The sequence below is a fragment of the Canis lupus genome, chromosome 9, assembly GCF_003254725.2.
Source record: "Canis lupus dingo isolate Sandy chromosome 9, ASM325472v2, whole genome shotgun sequence".
Classification (NCBI taxonomy): domain Eukaryota; kingdom Metazoa; phylum Chordata; class Mammalia; order Carnivora; family Canidae; genus Canis; species Canis lupus.
This window is the reverse complement of record NC_064251.1, coordinates 45,345,096-45,368,427: the sequence shown is the minus strand read 5'-3', so window position 1 is coordinate 45,368,427 and position 23,332 is coordinate 45,345,096. Positions and strand designations below refer to the sequence as shown.

At 35.2% G+C, this 23,332-nt stretch overlaps 1 protein-coding gene across 6 annotated transcripts in view; it reads right to left on the bottom strand.

Annotated features, from left to right (window-relative positions):
- Positions 1-20,164, bottom strand: part of NSRP1 (nuclear speckle splicing regulatory protein 1) — a 54,401-nt gene extending 34,237 nt beyond the window's left edge. Inside the window, exons 1-3 of one of the 6 annotated variants that reach the window (XM_035721567.2) lie at positions 20,011-20,071; positions 19,536-19,565; positions 18,872-18,965 (exon numbers count right to left, since the gene is read on the bottom strand). In XM_035721567.2, coding sequence (XP_035577460.1) covers positions 18,872-18,965; positions 19,536-19,565; positions 20,011-20,030 — 144 coding nt within the window. In that variant the 5' untranslated portion in view covers positions 20,031-20,071. Of the gene's footprint in view, positions 1-12,750; positions 12,924-17,499; positions 17,596-18,871; positions 18,966-19,535; positions 19,566-19,935; positions 19,955-20,010 lie in introns of those variants that run through there. The other 5 variants (XM_035721569.2, XM_035721570.2, XM_025476234.3 and 2 more) reach the window with 5 other exon arrangements.
- Between the last annotated feature and the right edge of the window lie 3,168 nt (positions 20,165-23,332).

Here is a 23,332-nt window from a genome sequence, read left to right as displayed (position 1 = left end):
GGGCTTAAGTTTATATATTTCTTAAATAACTATTCCAATGGGGCAATTCAGTTTGGCAAGACAACTATTTAGTACACATGTCATTCAGAAACCTAAGCTCTTTCTAGCTTACTGCTCTATTTGCTAGGGTATGCAGAAAGTTGGGTCATGGCCTAAAATAACAAACCCATTCATCTTCCAACTTGTAACAAGAAAAAAACATCAACATATTTTCTTTTAAGCTACTGAAGTAGAAGTGCACATAAACTTTTGCCCACGTATGACTGACAAAATTAGTCACATGGCCTCAATTAGCTAACAATAAAGTTAAAAAATACAATTAAGCAGCTATGTGCCCAGTTTAAACTGTTACCTTTTGTAAAAGGGAAGACTAGATTTTAGTGAATTACTAGCAGTCTTCACTATAAGGAAAACAAAAAAAGTAAGAGACTGAAAGATTGTCAATCTCTAAAACCAACAAGGGATTACTATCAAAACTATATAAGGAACTCATAAATTATAAAAGAGAAACAGAAAATACAATAGAGAAGTGGTCAGTGAATATAAAGGAGAAATTTACAGCATAAGGAATGCCTAAAAAACACATGAAGAGATAGCTCAACTTCATTAATATCAATAAAGTGCAAAATAAAAGAACTGAGAACTGATTGTCAGTACTTAATTATCTATACTCTTAAAAAAATTTTTTTTTAAAATTTATTCATGAGAGAGGCAGAGAGAGAGAGAGAGAGAGAGAGAGAGGCAGAGACACACAGGCAGAGGGAGAAGCAGGCTTCATGCAGGGAGCCTGACGTGGGACTCGATCCTGGGACTCCAGAAACATGCCCTGGGCCGAAGGCAGGTGCTAAACTGCTGAGCCACCCAGGGATCCCCTATACACTCTTTGATTAAAAAATCTCACTCCAGGCAGCCCGGGTGGCTCAGCGGTTTAGTGCCTGCCTTCATCCCAGAGGGTGACCCTGGAGACCCTGGATCGAGTCCCACGTCGGGCTCCCTGCATGGAGCCTGCTTCTCCTTCCACCTGTGCCTCTGTTTCTCTCTCCGTCTCCTCTCTGTGTATTCTCATGAATAAATAATTAAATTAAAAAATAAAAATAAAAAATCTCACTCCTAGATATATCCCCCAAAGGAACTCTTTGGTGAGACATGTATGAGAACAGTTTTTTTTTTTCTCTTTACAGTACTGTTGTGGTAGGAGAAACTGAGGTAACTTAAATGCTTATTTCTGAGGGAATGATATCAAATAAAATTGACATAAATACTGTAGTTACAATCAACTAGGTATACACGTTGCAATGCAGTGTTGACTGAAAAAAAGATCTGATATTTATACATATAAAACACACATGCTCAAAAACACAATACAAGAGGACACGTATTCAAGCACATCTATATATCAAACACACGAGGGTATGTTTAAAAGGGAATGGGAGAGGGGATTACGGATAAAAAGAAAAAATAATAAAACAGGAAAAGAGCTTTGTACAGGCTGATAATTTAAGTGTGCCTTGAAACAAAGAGTATGACTAACAATTCTGTTTGAAAAAAGTTTACTACATATGTAACTGTTCTTTCCATTGCCAAAGAAATGTCTCAGTTCCAGAAAGACATATACACACAGATATGAAAATGTCATGAAAAATGCAGTTCTGAAATTATCTTCTCTCTTCTGTGTGGTAACTTCTCTGTGACAGAAAGACAGCAAAAAGCAGGAGAAATATAAAAAGAGTGTTTAAAGGAGGGTAATTATGGTTCATCAAAAAAAGTACAGTTCTTTAACACTCACATGAAGTACAAGATACAGATTTAAAGAAAACAAACTGAGAACATGGTTTTCAATATCCTGTGTTGCATCAGTCAAAGAGCTATAGAAAATATTTTATAAGATTTAGCAAAATTATAATTTACTGCAATTAATGACCTCTTCCAATTACTGCTTAATTCACCAATAAGAAGAAAATTGTATTTTATCCCACTTAAAAACACAAACTTATTTTCCAATGGGACATCATTAACTATATTGGTAATAACTGGCATACTTATGATCAATAGTCAAGGTCTTGCAGTCCTCCCCACACAAATTTTAATGAAATACACTTGGCAAATTTTTTTTTTTTAAAGACAAGCAACAGTTTGGCACCTAATATATAATCACAATGACTAAGTCAGGTGTGCAGCACCCCCAGTACAGACTTTATTAGAGTTCAGTTATAAATACACAATCTCTTGACACTGAAGATGTAGTTCTTGCAGATAAAGCCCAAAGGCAGGAAATGAATCTTCTCCCAAAAGCTGGTTCTTATCTTTAAAGTAACCTCAAATTATTACTAAACTAATAAAGTAATTTTGTTCCAGAAATGATCTGATCTATTTTATTTTCAGCTTTTGATAAATCCAAGAATGAGATGGGGGATTATTGCTTTTTGTCTCACTATACACACTGAAACACAACATGAAAATACAGGAAAAAAAATTTTTAATGATTTTTTTTATGGTAAAGTTGGAATAAGCAATAACAAAGCCTGTCAATATATGAGGAAGATGTGTATGGTTTTAGAAAAATAAAAAGCTAACTTTGTTATTTAATAGTAAATTTGGAAGCAAAGCTTTTACTATCTTCTAATTAGAAACTGTTAATTAAAAAAATGAGTAAAAAAGATACAATAAGATTGTATACAATCAAACAAACCAGTAATTCAAAAATATAACTATGGTTATTACTGTCTTCTTTATGGAATTTTTTCTAATACAATGGCCCTCTGCTAATGGCCACAATCCAACATGAAGATCAAGATTCTATTAAAGACACAAAAAAGGTCAGGTTACCAAAATTATGACTGTCAAATACAACATAAGATGGAGACAGCACAAGAAAATTTCAGGTGCCTAATGATTAATGATGATATAGAGAAGATACTAGTTTTATTATAGCAATCTAGGTACCATTCATTACACTTCTACTCTAGGCATTCAATATCATAGCAATATAGGTGCCATTTATTGTTTTTTTTTAAGACTTTATTTATTCATGAGAGACACATAGAGAGAGAGAGAGGCAGAGACACAGGCAGAGGGAGAAGCAGGCTCCATGCAGGGAGCTCAATGTGGGACTCAATCCTGGGACTCCAGGATCACTCCCTGAGCCGAAGGCAGACACTTAACTGCTGAGCCACCCAAGCATCCCTATAGGTGTCATTTATTACACATCTACTCTATGCTGCACAATGTACTAGGCATTCAAGATATACTCTCTAATCCTTAAAATAAACTTTTAGTAGGCCATATTAAAAAATAGAGGTTTTTTTTTTTAATGTGGAACTGAAACTAAGATTAAACAATTTGCCCAAGATCTTAAAGCTAGGAAAATAATGCAAAGCTTCTGGTTTAAGGTGGCAAATTAATACATGCTGCAGCCGTCTCCTCCTCTTCTTCCTCTCCTCCTCCAAACCCTCAAAATGACAGAAAGGAAATCCATAATCATGCTACAAACAATGGGAACCTTCAATGGACTCAAAATGTGAGGAAGATAAAAGCCAAGAAACCAAACTGCCCACAGAAATTGAATGCTAGAGAAGGTAGGAATATTTCCCAAGGTGCTACAAACGCTAAGTAAGGGACAGAAAACAGGAAAAGACAGAAGATAGGTTAACTGAAGTTTTTGCATCAGAAGCAGCAATACAAGTGGATTCTTATATTCTGCCTTTTTTTGGAAAAGGCAAATAACAGAAATTTCATTTCTGCCATTAGCTGGAATGAACGAACACAGGAACTTGAGTAAGCCTGGTAAAATTTTAGAATACCAAGGATAAAGAGAAAAACCTTAAAACATCTGAAGGGAGTTGGGAGTGCAGATTACTCACAAAGAATTAGATATCACATACTTCCATTTATAAATAGTGGATATAAAAACAAAGTATTATATTTAATAGTTCTATAGGAAAATAATTTTGAACTTGGAATTCTATATGTAACAAAACTATCTTTCAAGTATGAAGGCCAAATAAGGACATATGCAGGTCTGCAAGGATTCAAAGATTGTTACCCACAGACAGATAATGGGACATCATTAATTCTCCAAAAGAATTACTTGAGAACATATTTATGCAAGTACAAGACAGAGAAGTAGCATGATGAAACCAACAACAAAAAAACCCCAATAAATTCTAAATGATTCTGGTATTAAAGACAAAATATAAATTATAAACTACTTTTTAAAAAATATATGAGGTCACTAAAAAACAAAGCTTGTGACCTGCAAAGCAGGACTGTAGAAACACTTATAGCTATTAATAAGTTTCTTAGGAAAGAAAAATGACTTTTAGTCAAAGAATTTAAAAGAAAACAGACCAAGAATAGAGAAAGATTACAAAGGGACACTGGGCTGGCTCAGTCAGAAGAGCATGTGAGTTGAATTGAGTATGTGTGTTTTAAGTTCGAGCCCCATGTTACTTAAAAATAAAATCCTAAAACAAAACAAAACAAAAACAAAATAAAAAAAAACAATTATAAGGAAATAACAAAGAAAAAAGTAATATAATAGAAAACTGAAAGAGTGAATATGATCAGTAATCGAAAAGCTGATTCTTCGAGAAGGCAATAAATAATATAATCAAACTTTTGCCAGGTCTGACCAAGAAAAAGGAGAAAACAAATAAACTTCAGGAATACAATCAGACAGAATCACAAATTAAGAGATTTTAAGAAAACGTTTTAACTATTATTGAAATTCTCTGCAAGTATGATTCGAATCCCTAGAAAAAAAATGAACGATTATTTAGGAAAATGTAAATGGACATTAGCTGAAAAGTAGAAATCTGAACAAATAAAAAAAAAAGAAGAAATGGAAATAGTCAAGGACAAAATGCAAATATATTACTTTGCATTTTAACAAATTTTATTTTTTTAAAGATTTTATTTGAGAGAGAGAAAGCACAAGCAGGGAGAGAGGCAGAGGGAGAAGAAGCAGACTCCCCATGAAGCAGAGAGCCTGACGAAGGGCTTGATCTCCGGACCCCAGGATCATGATCTGAGCTGAAAGCAGAAGCTTGACTAACTGAGCCACCCAAGGCGCCCTGCATTTTAACACCTTTTATTTTTTAAAGATTTTATTTCTTAAAAAAAAAAAAAAAAAAAAAAAAGATTTTATTTCTTTATTCATGACAGAGAGAGAGAGAGGGGCAGAGACACAGGCAGAGGGAGAAGCAGGCTCCATACAGGGAGCCCAACGTGGGACTCGATCCACGCTCTCCAGGATCACACCCCCAGCTGAAGGTGGCGCTAAACTGCTGCGCCACCGCGGCTGCCCATTTTAACACCTTTTAACTACTCTAAGGCAGAGGTTCTTGAATATTTTGGTCTCAGGACCTTTTTTAATACTTTTAAAACTTACTGAGGACCCAAAGAGCTTTTGCTTATTACATGAGTCATCCTATCAATATTTACCATATTCGATATTAGAAAAGAAAATTTTATTAATTCACTGAATCATAACTATAAATCCATTCATGCTAATGACATTCTTATGAAAAATAAATGTACTTTACAAATAAATTTAGTAAGAAGAGTGGCAGTGTTTTATATTTTCGGTGAATCCCTTTAATAGAAGATTGCTGGGGATTCCTGGATGGCTCAGCGGTTTAGCGCCTGCCTCCGGCCCAGGGCGTGATCCTGGAGACCCGGGATCTAGTCCCACGTTGGGCTCCCGGTGCATGGAGCCTGCTTCTCCGTCTGCCTGTGTCTCTGCCTCTCTCTCTCTCTCTCTCTGTGTGACTATCATAAATAAAAATAAAAAATAAAAAATAAAAATAAAAAAATTTAAAAAGGGGCAAATAGTGTCTTATTATTATGAAAACAGTATGACTTTGCAGACCTCATGAAAAGATCTTGGGGATCTCTAGAACTCCATATTACAGCTTAAAAAGTTCTAAAGAGTGGTAATGATTGTACAACAATGTAAATGTACCTATCTCCACATCTAAAAATGGCTAAATGGTAAATTTTATGTTATGTATATTTTCCCACAATAAAAAAAAAGCAAATAAAATCCAGCTGCACATATAAAGGAATAAATACACCAAGACCAAGAGGGTTTATTCTAGTAAAGAGTGGTTTCACTTTAGAAAAATCAATGTAATTCACCATAGTAATAGATGTCAAAAAAAAAAAAGTGATAAAATTCAATCCAAATGCCTAATAAAAATTTTCAGCATTCTAGATTATTGTCAACTTCCACTAATTTATCCTGTGTTAACAAATAACATCATCAAAATCTCATAACTCAGGGCACCTGGGTGGCTCAGTGGTTGAGCATCTGCCCTTGGTTCAGGTCATGATCCTGGAGTCCTAGGATAGAGTCCCAAGTTAGGCTCCCTATAGGGGAGCCTGCTTCTCCCTATGCCTATATCTCTGCCTCTTTCTTGCATCTCTCATGAATAAATAAAATCTTAAAAAAAAAAAAAAAAAAACAACGAAAACCAAAATCCCATGGCTTACAGTATAAAGGTTTATTTCTTGCTCATGCTACATGTCCATTATGGATGGCTTGTAGGTCCATACTGACTTCATTCCAGGCTGAAGGCAGACCCTATCTGCAATACGCTGTTCATATCGGCAGAGCGGAAAAGCAACGCCTAAATCAAGATGGCTCTGAAAGCTTCTGCTCAGATATAGCTTATCAGTTTCACTCACATTCCACTAGTTAAACAAGTCTCATGGATAAGCTTAGTATCAAGGGCAGAAAGTATATTTTCTCACAGGGAGGAGCATCTGATAGAACTCTATAGAGATGGACCCAGTAGACAGGATTACCCAAAAATTGTAAACAAAAAGATTTAGAAATGATATACCTACAACAGAGGGCAACTTCTCCAATTTGAAAAAGGGTATTTACCATGAACCTAGAGCAAATGTAACTATTGCTATATATCAGCAATAAATACTTAGAAAAAATATAACAATAAATTTAAAAGACCCCAATCAAGCATATGAGCTATGAAATCAATTAACTATGTGATCTTAGGCAAGTTAAACTCTCTGCTCATTTACTCAACTGTAAAATGAAGATAACAACACCCTATTTCAATGATTTTACAACACATTTTTTTCACATTTTAATGTCTCAGAAATTGATGACATCTTAAAAATAATAGCTGTCACCCAGGAGGCAATAATGATATGCCAAATGAAAATCTCCACTGACACTTTCTGGTGACTCAAGAAAGTATCACTAATGAAGCATCTTAGAACCAATATATCAAACCAAATTATAATGCTAGAGTAACTGAAATAAAACTGCACTGGAAAAGGATTACAGAAAGAAATCAATGGAACAGAATAGTCTAGAGAAACAGACCCACATATTTATGGGAATTTAATATACAATAAATGAACCATTTTACATCACTGGGAAAGGCACAAAACAGTACTTCTCAGTCCTATTATACTCAATACCCTTCTTTTATAGGGCTCTTTATATTGAAATGAAACACAGATAATAAACCTTCTATACAATTTTTTAAAATTATAGACATATTCCTTCTTTTTTGTGCAGCTTTGGATACACACATATACATCCATAAAGAACTATAAAGAATAAAGGGAAGTAACTTATAATGGAATAATACTGTATTTCTATGTGTAACTGCATAAGCATATTAGAAAATAGTAAGTATCAAAGTATCATTCTACTACATAGACTCACTATAATCACCATTAATGCTATAGATACAAATGCTACTGCAGAACTGATAACTAAATATCACAAGTGATATTGATGATGGTGACAGAATTTTTTTAAATGAGCTCTCTGTAAAAGTTCTCTCCCCCTCTCCCCTGGTAAAAACAAAATAAGATATAATCTCTTGATGTACAAAACAAATTAGTGGAAATTTTAGCATATGTTTTGCCATGTAAGAATACTTTTCTAAAAGGATTAAAATTTTGGTTAAACTTATTTAATAAAAAAAATGTACAAAAGATTTTGTGTTTATGTGCAAAAAGAACTTAGGGATAGCCTCATAAAATTATAGTTTTTAATCTATAGGATCTTACCTATATAGATGGGGGTCATGAAATGCAGAATATCCACGTTCCCTGGCCCACATCAAAAACTGGTGTCAATAATACTCTCAAAAACTACAATAAGCAGGAGCCGCCATAAAAATTTCCCAATGCCCCTCTGGAAGTAGTGACACCTCTACTGAAAACCCTGGGGAGAAACTCCTCAAAAAAATATTCTGGACAACTGAATATCCACTTTGTTGAAAGTTAATAGCCCCATCTCCTTAAAATATTCCTAAATCACTGGAAGCAGAGCTGTGCAATTTCACATGGTAAAAACCATGTCTCAACATAACTTCTATTTGTGTTCCTTTTCCAACCAGTAAACAAGACGGAGTCTCTGAAGTCTGTCTGATCTCTGCCAGTCCCCAGACTAACCCTTTTTCTGAAATCCATTCTCTCAAAATTTTTTTCTCAAGATTTTATTTGCTTACTTGACAGAGAGAGAGAGAAAGAGAGAGAGTGCACATAAGCAAGGGGGACCAGCAGGCAAAGGGAGAGGGAGAAGCAGGCTCCCCACTGAGCAGAGAGCACCAGGTGGGGCTAGATCTCAGAACCCTGAGATCATGACCTGAGCCAAAGGCAGACACTTAACAGACTGGGACACCAGGCACCGCTCTCTCAAACTTTTAAAATTCTATTATAAACAACCTACCTCTCAAAGGAAGTATTATAATGTTTAAAAGCATGGACTTTGGAATCAGGCAGATCCAGATTCAAATATCTTACTATTACCCAAGTGCTCTGTGTGGGATATACACCAATTTACTGCTTGACACTTTTGCTTCCTTAGCTATATAATCTCTTCTTTTCTTTAGCTTCTTCCCTTCCAGCTTAAACATACATAAATCATCTCTATCCTAAGAAAACAAGAAGGAAAATTCCACTAACTCTACTATTATTCCTTTAAGTTATCATCTCTAACTCTTCTCTCTCTTCCCTGTCAAATCCCTTCAGAATAAGACCACAAATTAAATCAAATGAGTTAATGGTCAGGTAATAAAACAATAAAAGGGATGGAAAGGGAGACTGAAGAACTAAGAAAACATACTGAGGACTGAAATAACACCATTAGAGGTAATAAATCAGAAACAGCAAAAAACAGAAAAGACCTAAATACCAACAAAGGTTTAAGATAATGTTTAATTCAGAGAAAAAAGACAAAAATTGATTAATTTCCCCAAATATCTGTTTAACTCTTATGTTACCTGGCTTTACTTTATCTTGGTCCTTGTCACCTTGTAAATTAACATGTAATTTACTTATCTGTTAGATAACTATCACCTCTCTTCCTCTCACAAGAATGTAAGCTCCACAAGGGCCATGGCTTTGTTTTGTTTCATTGGCACAGAACAGAAATCACTAAATATTTGTTGAGTGACATAATGAATAAGTGCACAACAATATAAAAACCAAGATGATCCTCTAAAAAGATAACCTAGCAAATGGATCAGAAAAAGTATTCTGATACAGTGATAATAAATTTTTGGGAAATGATGAAAAAAATTAGATATTTATTTATATATTAATTTTAAAGATTTTATTTATTTATTCATGAGAGACACAGAGAGAGAGACAGACCTAGACAGAGGGAGAAGCAGGCTCCCCGAAGGGAGCCCGATATGGGACTCCCCCTTCGGATCCGGAACCTGAAGGCAGTAGGCAGTCGCTCAACTGCTGAGCTACCCAGGCATCCAGAAAAAATTAAATATTTAGATAAAAAGCAACAATTCATTCCAGGAAAAAATAATTCCAAATTATTTGCACCAAAACACATTGAACTTAAAGAATAAAAAGAAAATACCCACTAGTTGTCCAAGCCAATAAAAAAGTCATCTAGAAGAGGGATTAAAAAAAAAACAAAACACTATAGTATTGTACTTTCTCATAAGAATATTCTACAACAGGGAAAATGACTAATGGCTACAAGGTTTTGAAATAAATTGTTATTCTAGAAATAGTACACCCATTCAAGCAGATATTTAGGTGATAAAAGCAATAAGCAATTATTTCTTAATAATTAAGATTGTTAGGAAAATATGTCCCTATGAGCACCTGCTGAAAAACTACTCAACAATGAAATTAAAAAATAAAAGAAAAGAAATTAAGCCAAAGACCTCAGAAATGGAAAGCACCAGTAAAAAGACTGGCAAGAGTGCACCAAATCAGACTAAATAATAATTAAAAAATTCTAGGAATATAAGGATGGCTTAACTTCAAAAAATAAATTCATGTTAATAGATGCTAAAAGATTAAAATTTAATACTCATTTATAATAAAAATTCTTAGTAAACTAGAAACAGTACCAAAAACTTACAGCTCAAACATCACATTTAATTATAAAACTTTATAAGCAACTCCCATTAAAGTCAGATGTGTAATAAGAATGTTTCTATCACTGTTTTCTATTTAGCACTACATTGTAGTTTCCAGGTAATGCAATTACACACACACACACACACACACACACACAGAGGAATAAGAAATATTAGTGAAAAGAACTCAAAAGAAATCATCAAGTTATGAGATCTATATAGGAACCAGAATTAAATCAATAAAAAAAATAAGCAGCATTCATATGTACTAGTAATAATAATTCACAAAAAAAGTCCCTTCTACAACAGCAACAAATTGAAGGTACCTAGATAAATCTAATAAAAGATGTGTGTGATCTGAAAGAAATTTTCAAATTGTACTAAAGGATATATAAAACACCTAAACAAATAAAGACATATGTCGTCTTTATAAATGAAAAGACTAAAATATTAAAATATCAATTGTCTTCTAAGCTAACCTATAAAACCAATACAAGTCCAATCAAGATACTTAGTTTTTATTTTTATTTTTTTAATGATTTTATTTATTTATTCATAGAGACACAGAGAGAGAGAGAGAGAGAGAGAGAGAGAGGCAGAGGCACAGGCAGAGGGAGAAGCAAGCTCCATGCAGGGAGCCTGATGTGGGACTCGATCCAGGGTCCCCAGGATCAAACCCCGGGCTGCAGGCGGCGCTAAACCGCTGCGCCACCGGGGCTGCCCAAGATACTTAGTTTTTAAAATGTGTACTTGAAAGTGCACTAAAATTCACTTACTAAGGCAATTTTAAAGACTCAAATAGGGCAAGACAGCAAGAGAATAGCAAGACAATGTATGACTTTGCAAGTCAAAAATAAGGATTCTGGTCCTCATACTAAGAGCAATGGGAAGCCAATAGTGATTTAAAAACCAGGAAGAGGACTTTATCTGAAGTGTACAAAAATGTATTGGAGAAGCTTAAAAGATACCTTGGGAAGTCACTGAAAATGGCAGAATATGGATGCACAAAACTTTCTTTTTTAACACTGGCAAAAAAAAAAAAAAGTCAGAATTGGTATTTTCAGAACTCTGGAAATTAACTAAAGGCTTAAAGGAGTCCAGGGAGCATTTATTCAAGAACAGCTGAATCTAGTAAGAACTCTGTAACATTTTAACTTCCCCCATTTCCATCATCCCCTCCCTAATGTCATGGTAGCCTAAAAACAACAGCCTACAACCATGGCAGATTGTATTGTGCTACAGAAACCAGCAGTCTAGCAGCCACTAGAGAAGGCAGAATGGGGTTAGAGATCCTTCAAAACCTCTATCCCAGAGAATTATTATTGGACCTGTCTGGTGGTTCCCGGAAGACACACCACTCACAAGGCTGCCTTTATTTAACTTGACAGAGCACCAAAGTAAAAGAGCCTTTTCCCTGGAGCTGTCTGTCAAAAACAATCAAAGACAACTGCTGAACATCAGGGCTGCCTGCCATAATGCATACCAGTTGTAACATTTGGGGAAAACAATAGGCTAAACAAAAAGCTTTAAAAATGTTGAGAAATAAGATGTTCAATAGGGGGCTTTGAAAGCTCTCCCATATTCCTGAGGATCATGAAGTCCACATGCATACAGACATTTGTGCCTGATCAGGAAAGACCTGAGAATGTCCTAAACTCTCACAACGGACCCTGAGGCTCTGCACAAGCAAGAAGTGAAGGCTAAGGCAAAGCTGTAAAATGCCTGATGGTATACTGCAGACATGCCCTGCAATTAGAGCCCCTTGGCAGACTGGAGACTTATTAGTTAACAAGTATTTAAAGAAATCTCTGTCAAATCATTAGCTAACCACTAAGCTAACCAAACATGAGTTCAGTGGCCACACACAACAAAACATATAAACTTTAAGAATTAGTTCAGCAAGGCCATTACATAAAAAACAACAAAAAACAGCAAAAAACTATAAACCTTGGAAAGAGGAAAGGCTCTGGTTTCCAGAGTTGGCAAACGGTAGTATTTTAAACTTTCAGTTCCCAATCAAAAATTAAGAGACATGCAAAGAAACAAGAAAGTATGATCCATACACAGAATGCATTCAAAGAACCAAAGAAAACATCTAAAGAACTAAAGTATGAGAACAATGTCTCATCAAATAGAGAATACCAATAAAGAGATAGAAATTATAAAACAAAACACTCAAGCTGAAAAATACAATAATGCTGGCGCATTATATTTCATACCAAAAATTTTTTTTAAAAGTTGCCCATCTGCAAACATAAGTAAGTCTGGCTAAAAATGCATAGATTTAAATATAGATTCACAAACCAATTATACATATCTACAAGGACTCATGATTAATAGTAGCATTTCCTTCCTAAAAAAGATAATAAACTCCTACCTCATCTCATCTTCATAATCTGGGTTCACTCAGCTACTTCTCTAATTTTACCTTCCAATAGGTTGGGAACAGAAATGAAAATTCTCAGGGCACCTGGCTGGCTCAGTCAGTAAAGCATGTGACTCTTGATCATGGGGTCGTGAGTTCAAGTCCCATACTTGGTGTACAGCTTACTTAAAAAAAAAAAAAAAGAAAAGAATAGACTTCTTTTGTCATCTGTCCCACTCCTTGTAACAGACTTCTATCATTTAGTGCTGTCTTTTTTTCTCCTCTTGCATTTTCTTAGGTTTCTGTTTCACTTATGGACAGCAAGTCATAGGGATGCCTTTTTTAGTAAAACTGCACAATTACTTCAAATCCCTCATGGCTTATATTGCTGTTAGATATACTCAGTATCATGAATTTACCAGGAATTCATTTTAGTAGTATGAGAAAAGTATGAAAAATTTTTAGTCACCACTAAAATAATATACATTTTCTGCTTTCCATACATAATCTGCTTTGTCATGTTTACATAAAACTGTCATTTTAACTATACCAGACTATATTCAGAGAAATAGAAAATTATTATAACTAACGAAAAACCACAACTGAAACTTTATAGGTTCAGATGTACTATACTGTTGTGACAGATTAACATTTTAACTTTTTCTCACTATTAGCAAACCAAATAGGCATCCAACCAAAATAATTAGTTTTTTCATTAGGAAAAACAGACCTATGCAGACTACTTTCCTAGAAAATGCTTTTAAAAGATTGCAATTAAAGTGGAGAAAGATTAAGAAATAGTGAAAGCAATGAAGTGTTATCATGTAACCCAGTTACTTATTAATGTTTCTAACTTCAAGAATATACAATTATGGCTATCTTTTTTAAAGCACTCATTTCCTTCTATTCTTCAAAATTTTAATAACAATATAACTTTTTTGAAAACTAAAAAACCCACGTGCTATCATCCAAAAAAGTAACAGATTTCATTTATTTTTCTACTTGCACATATGTATACAACTATATTATTCAGTTTTGTATTCTGCTCATTTCACCTTACTTCATGCTTCTAAGTAGTTCCAATACTCACTGTTTCATTATGCCTTCTATCAGATGAAATGTGTTATTTCCTTTTATATTTTAACATGATTTAAAATCTAAGTATCTTATAGACAATGCTTATCAAATTCACCATTAATTTTTCTTAAAAAATATTTTTTCAATTATACAACTACTGTGGAATATTTGGAAAATACATAAAAATACAAAAAACAACCGTTCATCAGTAGACTACACAAAGACAACTATAATTAATATTCTGCAATGCTTTCTTTTTTCCTTTGATTTTATCTGTAACAATTTTGTATATACATCACACCACATTTAGCCATACACTTATTGTAGAAAGCTGGACTGGTTCTAAGTTTTTGCCTTCATAAACAACCCTGAAACAAAGATTTTTGAGTATCTATAAATCTTTAATTCAAATTTCTGATAATTTCTTCCAGAGAGAATTTTAGAAGGGAAAATACAGTTTGTCTTTGATTGATATACTGAGTTAAACACACTTAACTTCTAAAGGATTGATATAAATTGCATAGCTACATTCCAAAAGAGGCACCAACTTATACTAACACAAGTGTGAACACCCATTTCACCAAAACCTTGCCATTACCATTCTCTAAAAGTATTTGCTAATATAGTAAAAAATGGCAGCTCACTGTTGTCCTAATTTAATTTACACTTCTTAAATATACTATGATGAAATATCTGTAATGTTTATTAGATATTTCTATTCTATATTTGTCTATAAATGCATTTTCCTGAAGTATTAGTGTTTTTATAAATGCTTCATACATCTTGTGACAAATGAACGCTTAACCTATAAAAGGACTATACAATGGCTTCTGAGTGACTCAAAGTGCAATTTTTGTTATCATCCACCATTTATCTGACATTTCTGACACGTTTAAGAAAACTAAATTAATAAATATTTGCTATCTAGTTTAACTCAGTAATTCTTTTTTTTTAACTTAGTAATTCTGTAAAGAGATCAAAGAGTTCTGTATCTTGATCTAATCTGAAAATTGTTGCTTTTGGATAAAGATAGCAAACTGCAACAACTTTCATGTTGTATTGCTCATACTTCTTTCATGAAATTACAATGTAAAATAGGATCTTACAAGAACATTGTCTAGAAATAAGTATTTCAGTTGCCAAGATTAAAAGGAAAAGCCATTGGCTCTGCAAAATGCACAAGCACTTAGTAGCAACATCTAAAATGAAGTTCCTTGTTTAACCTGTCATGCAAAATCTATTTTAGTCACTGACTATCTTACAACATTTGTGAAAAACTACTGGTTATCACAAGTACTTTTGAGAATAATTGTGTAGACCAGGGGTCAGCAAGTTACAGCCAAAGCCAGCCACCCCTCTTTTTATAAGTGAAGTTTTATTAGAATACATTCATTAGTCATGTTCGTTCGTTTACATATTATCTAATGGCTGCTTTCACAGCAAGAGAGTGAAGTTCAACAGTTAGTCTGCAAAGTCCAAACATCTACTTCCTGGCTCTTTACAATTCAGACAGCTAAAGCATCTGAGTAAGTAACTTTACATGTAGTAAACGTATCAGCATAGATATCCAGAACCTAACCCATGGAGCTCATATAGTAAAAAGACTTTCAAGTAACTTACAACACAAGGTATAAAAAGCTAAGTGCTAAGAAAAGAACAGCGACCAAAAAAGGATGAGACTGCTTCCCCTGAGGGAAATGAAGAAAGCAGCTTTTGCAATGGGTTTTGAAAGATGGCTATAATTTGGACACGCAGAATGAGGAGACTTCTAGTGTGAAGAAAAGCAGAGTTGCAAAAAAACTCAGACACATACATACATAGAGGAGCACAGTTAGAAAAATGTTAATAAGCATTTGGAAGCCAGAGCACAGTGAAGGCTTTCAATGTCAAGCTTTCAATAGCAGTTTAGATTTTAAATACGATTAGGTTCAAAAGCAAGAGTTACAGTGAATAGAACTTTAAAAAGATCAATCTGTAAACAGTATTTCAAATTAATTTAAGAAGACAGATGATAAAAAAAATTAGTTACAAAGCTATTAAAATCTAAGTAATGAAGGTGGTGGCAATGGGACTGGAAGAGGATACACTGGAATAAACATTACTATCACAGCAAAACTTTTCTAACACATGATCAGACAGTAGCATTTGGATACAATATAAACTTCTTACTCATATAGGGTAAAAACTCCCATCTTCTCTACCTTTGAACAAAAATAATTACTTCTAATTAGTTTCGATAATTTTTAAAAGACGAATCATTTAAATAGTACTTTCCTACTTTTAAAACTTACTCTGGATTTATAAGTATATATTAAAATTGAATTCATTTACTAGGGCCCCATCTGCTGGACCATTGGAAACAAAGTCTAATCTTAAATTTGGGCTCTCAAATGCTTCTTAATTGCTGCAAGCACCAATGCATTTGCTTTGTAGCAGCTCCTTTCCAGGTATATCAAATGCCCTCTTTAGGAAAGAACCATAAAATATCTTTCTCCACATTTTCCCCAAGGCACCAATAATTTCATTGCTGCCTAAATTGTTGATTAATCTTTAAATAAGAGATTTATATTCAAACGTCACAACTATTTAAATATACTTAAGAAATTTACTTCTCAGTATAAGAATAAGCTGGAATTCATCAGACTGATCTCATTATTGGTAAGTTGTTACACTAAAAAAGTTTTATATTCTGTTCATTAAGAACTAAGCTACAACTTTCTTGTCAGTTGGCTTCTGGCTGAGCTCTACCAAAGGAAAACAAAGATGATCTATTGGAAAGATCAAAAACAAAGTATTCCTCTCTGCGTTTTTCTCTACTTAAGACGGAATTTCCCCAGTGGCTTCAGCTCCTTCTGTAAGAATCCAGTTCCCAGGTCACCCTAGCTCTTGGCCTCCAAGACCTGTATCTTACCTGTATCCCTCCATTTATCACTACTTGCTCTTACTACTGCTAATCTCTGGGTTGCCTCACCATCCTCTTTTTGACTATTTATGTAACTAATTCGCTGCTAATTAATTAAACTAATTAACTTTAATTAACTAATTAAAGTCCCTCTATGTAAAAGAAGGGGAGAAGAAAAGAGGGAGGGGTAGACAGAAAGAAGAAAGAGCAAAATGGACTAGCCCAGCTTTTCTGGCTCTAGTGTATCCACTGTCCAGCCTCATTTCACAATGGAAAAGAAAGAACAATAACATATGTAAACTTTTCAAATCACTTGTGTATATCCATCCTTCTCAGATTTTTGCTTTGTGTTACATGGTATGCCAGGATGTGAAACTACAGAATAAGCATGTCCATGGTAGGTTATATATATATATATTTATTTGTATATTAGAACAAATGACAGAAGTGTTGTCATTTTAATGGAGAATAGTCTTCAACAAACGACACTGGGACAATTGGATATCTATATGCAAATAATAAAGACCCCTATTTCATACAGTATACAAAAATTAACTCAAAATTGGATCACAGGGCAGCCCCGGTGGCGCAGCGGTTTAGCGCCGCCTGCAGCCCAGGGCGTGATCTGGAGACACTGGATCGAGTCCCACGTCAGGCTCTCTGCATGGAGCCTGCTTCTCCCTCTGCCTATGTCTCTGCCTCTCTCTTTCTCTCTCTCCCTCTCTGCATCTCTATGAATAAATAAATAAAATCTTTAAAAAAAAAAAAATTGGATCACAGACCTAAATTTAAGTAGTAAAACGACAACACAGGTACAAATCTTTGTGCCACTGGATTAAGGAGTGGTTTCTTAGGTACGCCACCAAAGCAGTAGAAACCTAAGGAAAAAAATAAATTGGACTTTCTCAAAGTTGAACTTTCGTGCTTTAAAGGATACTACCAAGAAAGTGAAAAGATAACCCACGGAATGGGAGAAAATATTCACAAATTATATCTAATAAGGGACTAGTATCTAGGGTATATAAAGATGGGGCGCCTGGGTAGCTCAGTCAGTTAAGTGTCTGTCTTCAGCTCAGGTCATGATCCCAGAGTCCTGGGATGGAGCCCCATATCAGGCTCCCTGCTCCGTGGGGAGTCTGCTTCTCCCTCTCCCTCTGCCTGCTGTTCCCCCTTTTTGTTCTCTCTCCCTCTCTCTCTGTCATAAAATCTTTAAAAAAAAAAAGAATATATAAAGAAAATTTACAACTCTTAAAAGGACAAATAATCCAATTTTAAAATAGGCAAATGATACCAACAGACATTTCTCCATAGATGCTATCTAAATGGCCAATATCACTGGCCATCAGGGATATGCAAATAAAAATCATAATGTGATAGTTGTCTAGGCAGAATGTAGGGAAGTAGACTGTATCCAGAACCAATTTCTTAAACAGAAGGAAAGCAAAAAGCAGTATATTCAAGTATATTGAACATTATAAAACGCAATATGTTCAAGTATATACCTATTGCATTATAACATCTGTAAAAACTGAAAGAAAAGCTACCTGTCTGCCAGAACAAACGAAGTACGAGATTAACTGATGCAAAAGTCTAGAAATACAGAAAACGACTTAAGTATTAGACAAGGATAGATACATTTGGGGTTGTTTCTACTATAAGCTGTGGATTTCACAGGAAAACATTGTTTTGGCTGCTAAAACAAAAAATATTAACATTAGATGTTATTGTAGTAGTATCAATAGCTCATTTTCAGGGATCTGTATATTAACAATTTTGTCACATCAGTATTAGCTGTCTAAAACAACTCTGTATAACTGCTTAGAAATAACTGAAATTCACAACTTAAAAAAATACTTAGATCACCCATGTATCACTTATGAAGAAAAAAAATCAGTGAGAAGTCTTTCTTTAAATATTCCTTTTGATAATGCTGTAAATATAATTATCACATACTATACATTACACAAACTTATATATCATATATACTTACATATAATATTTAGAGTGTATATATTATATATACAATACATTATATGTTATATAATACTCCAGATACACTGCGATGACAAGGCACGCAAAGACATCAAATTTGCAAGTTCTATTAAAAATATTATTATTTCCAACAATGCAACGGAAAAACATAGGTTCCCTTACCTCATCATCATCATCAGAATCATTCCCAAACACTGATGGTTTTTGCAAAACAGGGTGCAACTGCTGTGCTTTCTTTGGCAAAATAAGCCCATACCTGCATTTTTTTTTTTGAAATAGAAATTACACCATTATATTTAAATGTTAAAAAATAATACATCCACTACCTCTTCCAGATGAAGCTAACACGCCAAAACATATCATATAGGTTATGAACATGTAACAGTTTCTGCTTTTTAGTGATCTCAAAATTCTAATGTGCGTTAAGATTTTATAAGTATTACTTTTAAGTAACTATTTGCAGACAAGAGCCAAATTCAAATACCATTTTAATCAAAGAAAAGAAGTAATTAAAGAATGTTTTAGATAATGAAATAATAGTATCGTTTTAGAAAGAACATGTTAGCGGAAAGCTGTTAATGCCCACTAACTGAGAAACCCCTGTAGACACGGGGCAAATGCCCACTACACTCTACTGAGTTCATTTGCTGTCCTGGATCATCTCAGAGAACCGTCTGATCCAACTCATTTAGTTTCTCACGTTTTTGGCCTTTAAAATGCCGAGATCACGGGAAGTAAGGATTATACATCAAAGGTAAAACTTCCAAGAACACGTAATGTTTGTCTCTCTTGCGGTAATGTATACCCCAGTTCCCTATATGCCTACCCTTTTCTGTGGTTTCTCAGCACAACATTCCTAAAACAAGAAGGGAGGGCGGGAATCAGGACTTGAGCAGCCAAGGAGAATAAGGCCGTCTAAGGAAGCCAGGAATTGTCTCTTCTCATTGCCCATGAAAGCATCCAACCATGGAGAAACTCAAGCGCGGGGTAGGAAGCAAGACTGAGGGGCCTCAGACCGAGCTTTTGGAAAATAGAAAAGTCTCGCTCTCTGCCCCTCAGCCTAACTTCCTTTATTTCCTCACAAGTTTCTCCCTCAAACTTCGGGCTTCCATCCTGGAAAATGTGGGGGGGGGGGGGGGGGGGGGGAGGGGAATATGTTCCTCAGGATTTCTCGCTTTTCCCCGTCTCTATCCCTGACGACACAAGCCCCTTCATTTCCAGCGCACTTTTACTCCTCGGCCAAAGACAAAGTCGCCGCGATTTTCCGTTCCCAGCTTGACCCTAACTCCCGGATCACTCACTGCCTGCCCGGAATCGCCATCTTGCTCCCGTCTCCGCTGAACGTGGCTGACGCCGACGTGACGCTGACGCCGACGCCGACGTCGTCACGTAAACTCTCGCGCGGGTCTGGGAGGTGCGGACCACTTGTGGCTGCTGAGTCCTTTTGAGTTGCTTACGCCTTATGGGGAGACGACTCCTACGGCCTTCGGCTTTGTTTGGAAACCCACTGGCTGTCTCGAATTTAATGGGAGGAAAGGAATGACAAAATTCTAAGCCAGTAGTTCCCAAAGTGTGGAGCATCATCCGGGAATTCGTTAAATGCGAATTCCCTGGCCCTTTCCTAGACCTCCTGTCTCTGAAACTCCCGAGATAGGACCCAGCAATCTGAATTTTAGCGAACCCTCCAGGTAACTCTGATAACCACTCAAATTTGAAAAACACTGCCCTAAGGCTATCGATATTTGTGTCCCCCCGCCCCACGGAGGTAATCTGTGTGAGTATACCTGGCTCCAGGAACTCGGCAGAAGATGAAAATCTATACGTTAATACAGGACCTGTGCTCACGGGACAAAGGGATGAATAACGTGTCAATACTGGGTATAGAAGTCAAAATCATATATATGTATATTTTTAAATCTAGTCACATTCCGTCTGTTCATTCACTAGCAATTGGCCCATTCCAAGCTGGTCTTACGGCAACCAAAGATAATCTTTTCAATTAACAGAAGGATGTTAAAATACTCGACTATAATTGTGGATCTATTTCTCCTTTCAATTCTGTCAGTTTTGTTTCTTCTATTTTGCAGTTCTGTTATTAGGTATATAAACACTTAGGATTGTTAGGTCCTCTTGCATTGATCTCTGCCATTGAGAATTACCCTCTTTTAACGTACTGTATGTGATATTAATACAGCCAGCTTTGTTAGCATAGTATATCTTTTCCCACCTTTTTAACCTATTTGTGTCTTTATAGTCAAAGTGGGTCACATATTGATAGTATTATATATTTGGGTCTTGCTTTTTTTGTCTAATATGACAATTTCTTTTACTATGTTGTTTAGAAACCCCATATTAAAGTGATTATGAGTATAGAAACCCCCTATTAAAGTGATTATGAGTATGGTTGCAGTTTTTCTGTTTTCCAATCTGTTCTTTGTTCTCTAACCCTCCCTGCTCTTTATTTTCCTTTTTTTTTTTTTTTTTTTTTGCCCTCTTTTGGATTGATCAAGAAATTTTTACAATTCACCTTAAGATTTTTATGATACAACGTCTTTGTTGGCTTATTAGCCATACTTGTTTTTTTTAAGGTGTTACTTTAGGTTTCTCATATACATCTTTAATTTATCTCAGTCGGGATCCCTGGGTGGCGCAGCGGTTTGGCGCCTGCCTTTGGCCCAGGGCGCGATCCTGGAGACCCGGGATCGAATCCCACGTTGGGCTCCCTGGTGCATGGAGCCTGCTTCTCCCTCTGCCTGTGTCTCTGCCTCTCTCTCTCTCTCTCTGTGACTATCATAAATAAATAAATTAAAAAAAAAATCTTTAAAAAAAATTTATCTCAGTCTGTCTTCAAGTAAGAATATACTTCTCTATGTATAAGTTAAAAACCTTACAAAAATGTACTTCCATTTTCCCTTAGACTTTGTACTATTGTTTTCACACATTTTACTTCTATGTTATAAACACATAATTATTTTTGCTTTAAGCAATTATCTTCCAAAAACATTTTTTAAATAAATATATTATGTTTGCTCACATATTTACCATTTCTGTGTATATCAGATTTCTATCTAGTACAGCCATTTTTTTTTTTTAAGTCGGGGATGGCCAAGTGGGGGAAATGAAAGAATTTTAAGTAGGCTCCACAGCCAACATAGCGAAGCCCAATGTGGACTTGATATCACGACCCTGAGATCGTGACCTGAGCCAAAATAAAGTGTCAGTCACTTAACCAACTGAGCCGCCCAGGCACCCCCAATTCACAAATTTAAGGTGTATAATTCAGTGATTTTTAATATATATTCAGAGAGCTGTGCTACCATCACCACAATCAATTTTAGAGTACTTTTAATGCCCAAGAAAGAAAGCATATATCCATTAGTCAATTATTTTATCCCAGACCCTTTGACCCTAGGTAACCAGTAATCTACTCCTGTCTCTTTGGACTTGCAGTTCTATCAGTGTTAGCTCCACGGATTTTGAAACTCTGGTATTAGATGTATAAATATTGAAGATTGCTGTGATTTCTTAATTGACCTATTTTTCATTATGAAATGACCTTTATCATGGTAATATTCTTTGCTCTGAAATCAACTTTGTGTGTTATTATTATGGTCACTCCAGCCACTCTTTTGACATTAATTCCAGGGAAAGTGAAAAAATGTTTACAAAAGGAAAATTATAATTTACCTCATGGCTAAGCCCTTAAATAGCATACATAATCACAATGCTAATGCTAAATTAAATATCAGTCTATTCTAACTTAAATTACATTGTAATATATTGTAAAGGATGGAGGAATAGGAAATGTTTCGTGTTTGTGTGTGTCAACACACATATGGGCAAGAAGCTAAATCCTTGTAATGCATACTGGGAGGCTAATAAATATTGTTTAAATCGGGGGGAAAATGTAGCCACACAGCATGTTCATTCACACTGTGGAGGTACATATCAAAAGAAAAGCCAAGATAGGGGTTGGGAAACTTTCTGTGCCAAGGGTCAAATAAAAAATATTTAGGTTTTGTGGGCTTGGGGTCTTAGTAGCTTGGCAGCTACTGAACTGTGCCCTTGTAGTGTGAAAGCAGTCATAAATGCCCACTTCGGCAGCGCATATACTAAAATTGGAAAGCAGTCATAAACATTATGGGCATGACTTTACTTTCTTCTTTCCTTCCTTTCTTCTTTCTTTTTCCCTCCTTCCTTTTTAAGTAAACCCTATGTCACATGTGGGGCTCAAACTTATGACCCTGAGATTAAGTGTCACTTGTTCCACCGAGTCAGCCAAGCACCCCTGAGCATGGCTTTTTTAAATAAAACTATATTGTAATAGGCAACTGTCTAGATTTAGTCCTTGGGCTGTTTATTAATGCCTGAGCTAAAGGAATTGAAAGTAGTTGACTCAGAAGTAAGAAAAATAGGGGGGAAGAGAGACTGAGAAATGCTCTGGTCTTAAAAGACCTTGTATAACAGGATGACTCTTTAAACTATGAGTATATGTTATTTTGCTTAAAATAAAAAGAATCAATAAAAGGTAAAAATCAAGCCCTCTGCCAAGACTGTCTGCCTCTTGCTTGAAGAGACTGAATAGGGAATTAGTTATACAAAATTACCCAGCTCAATATCCTA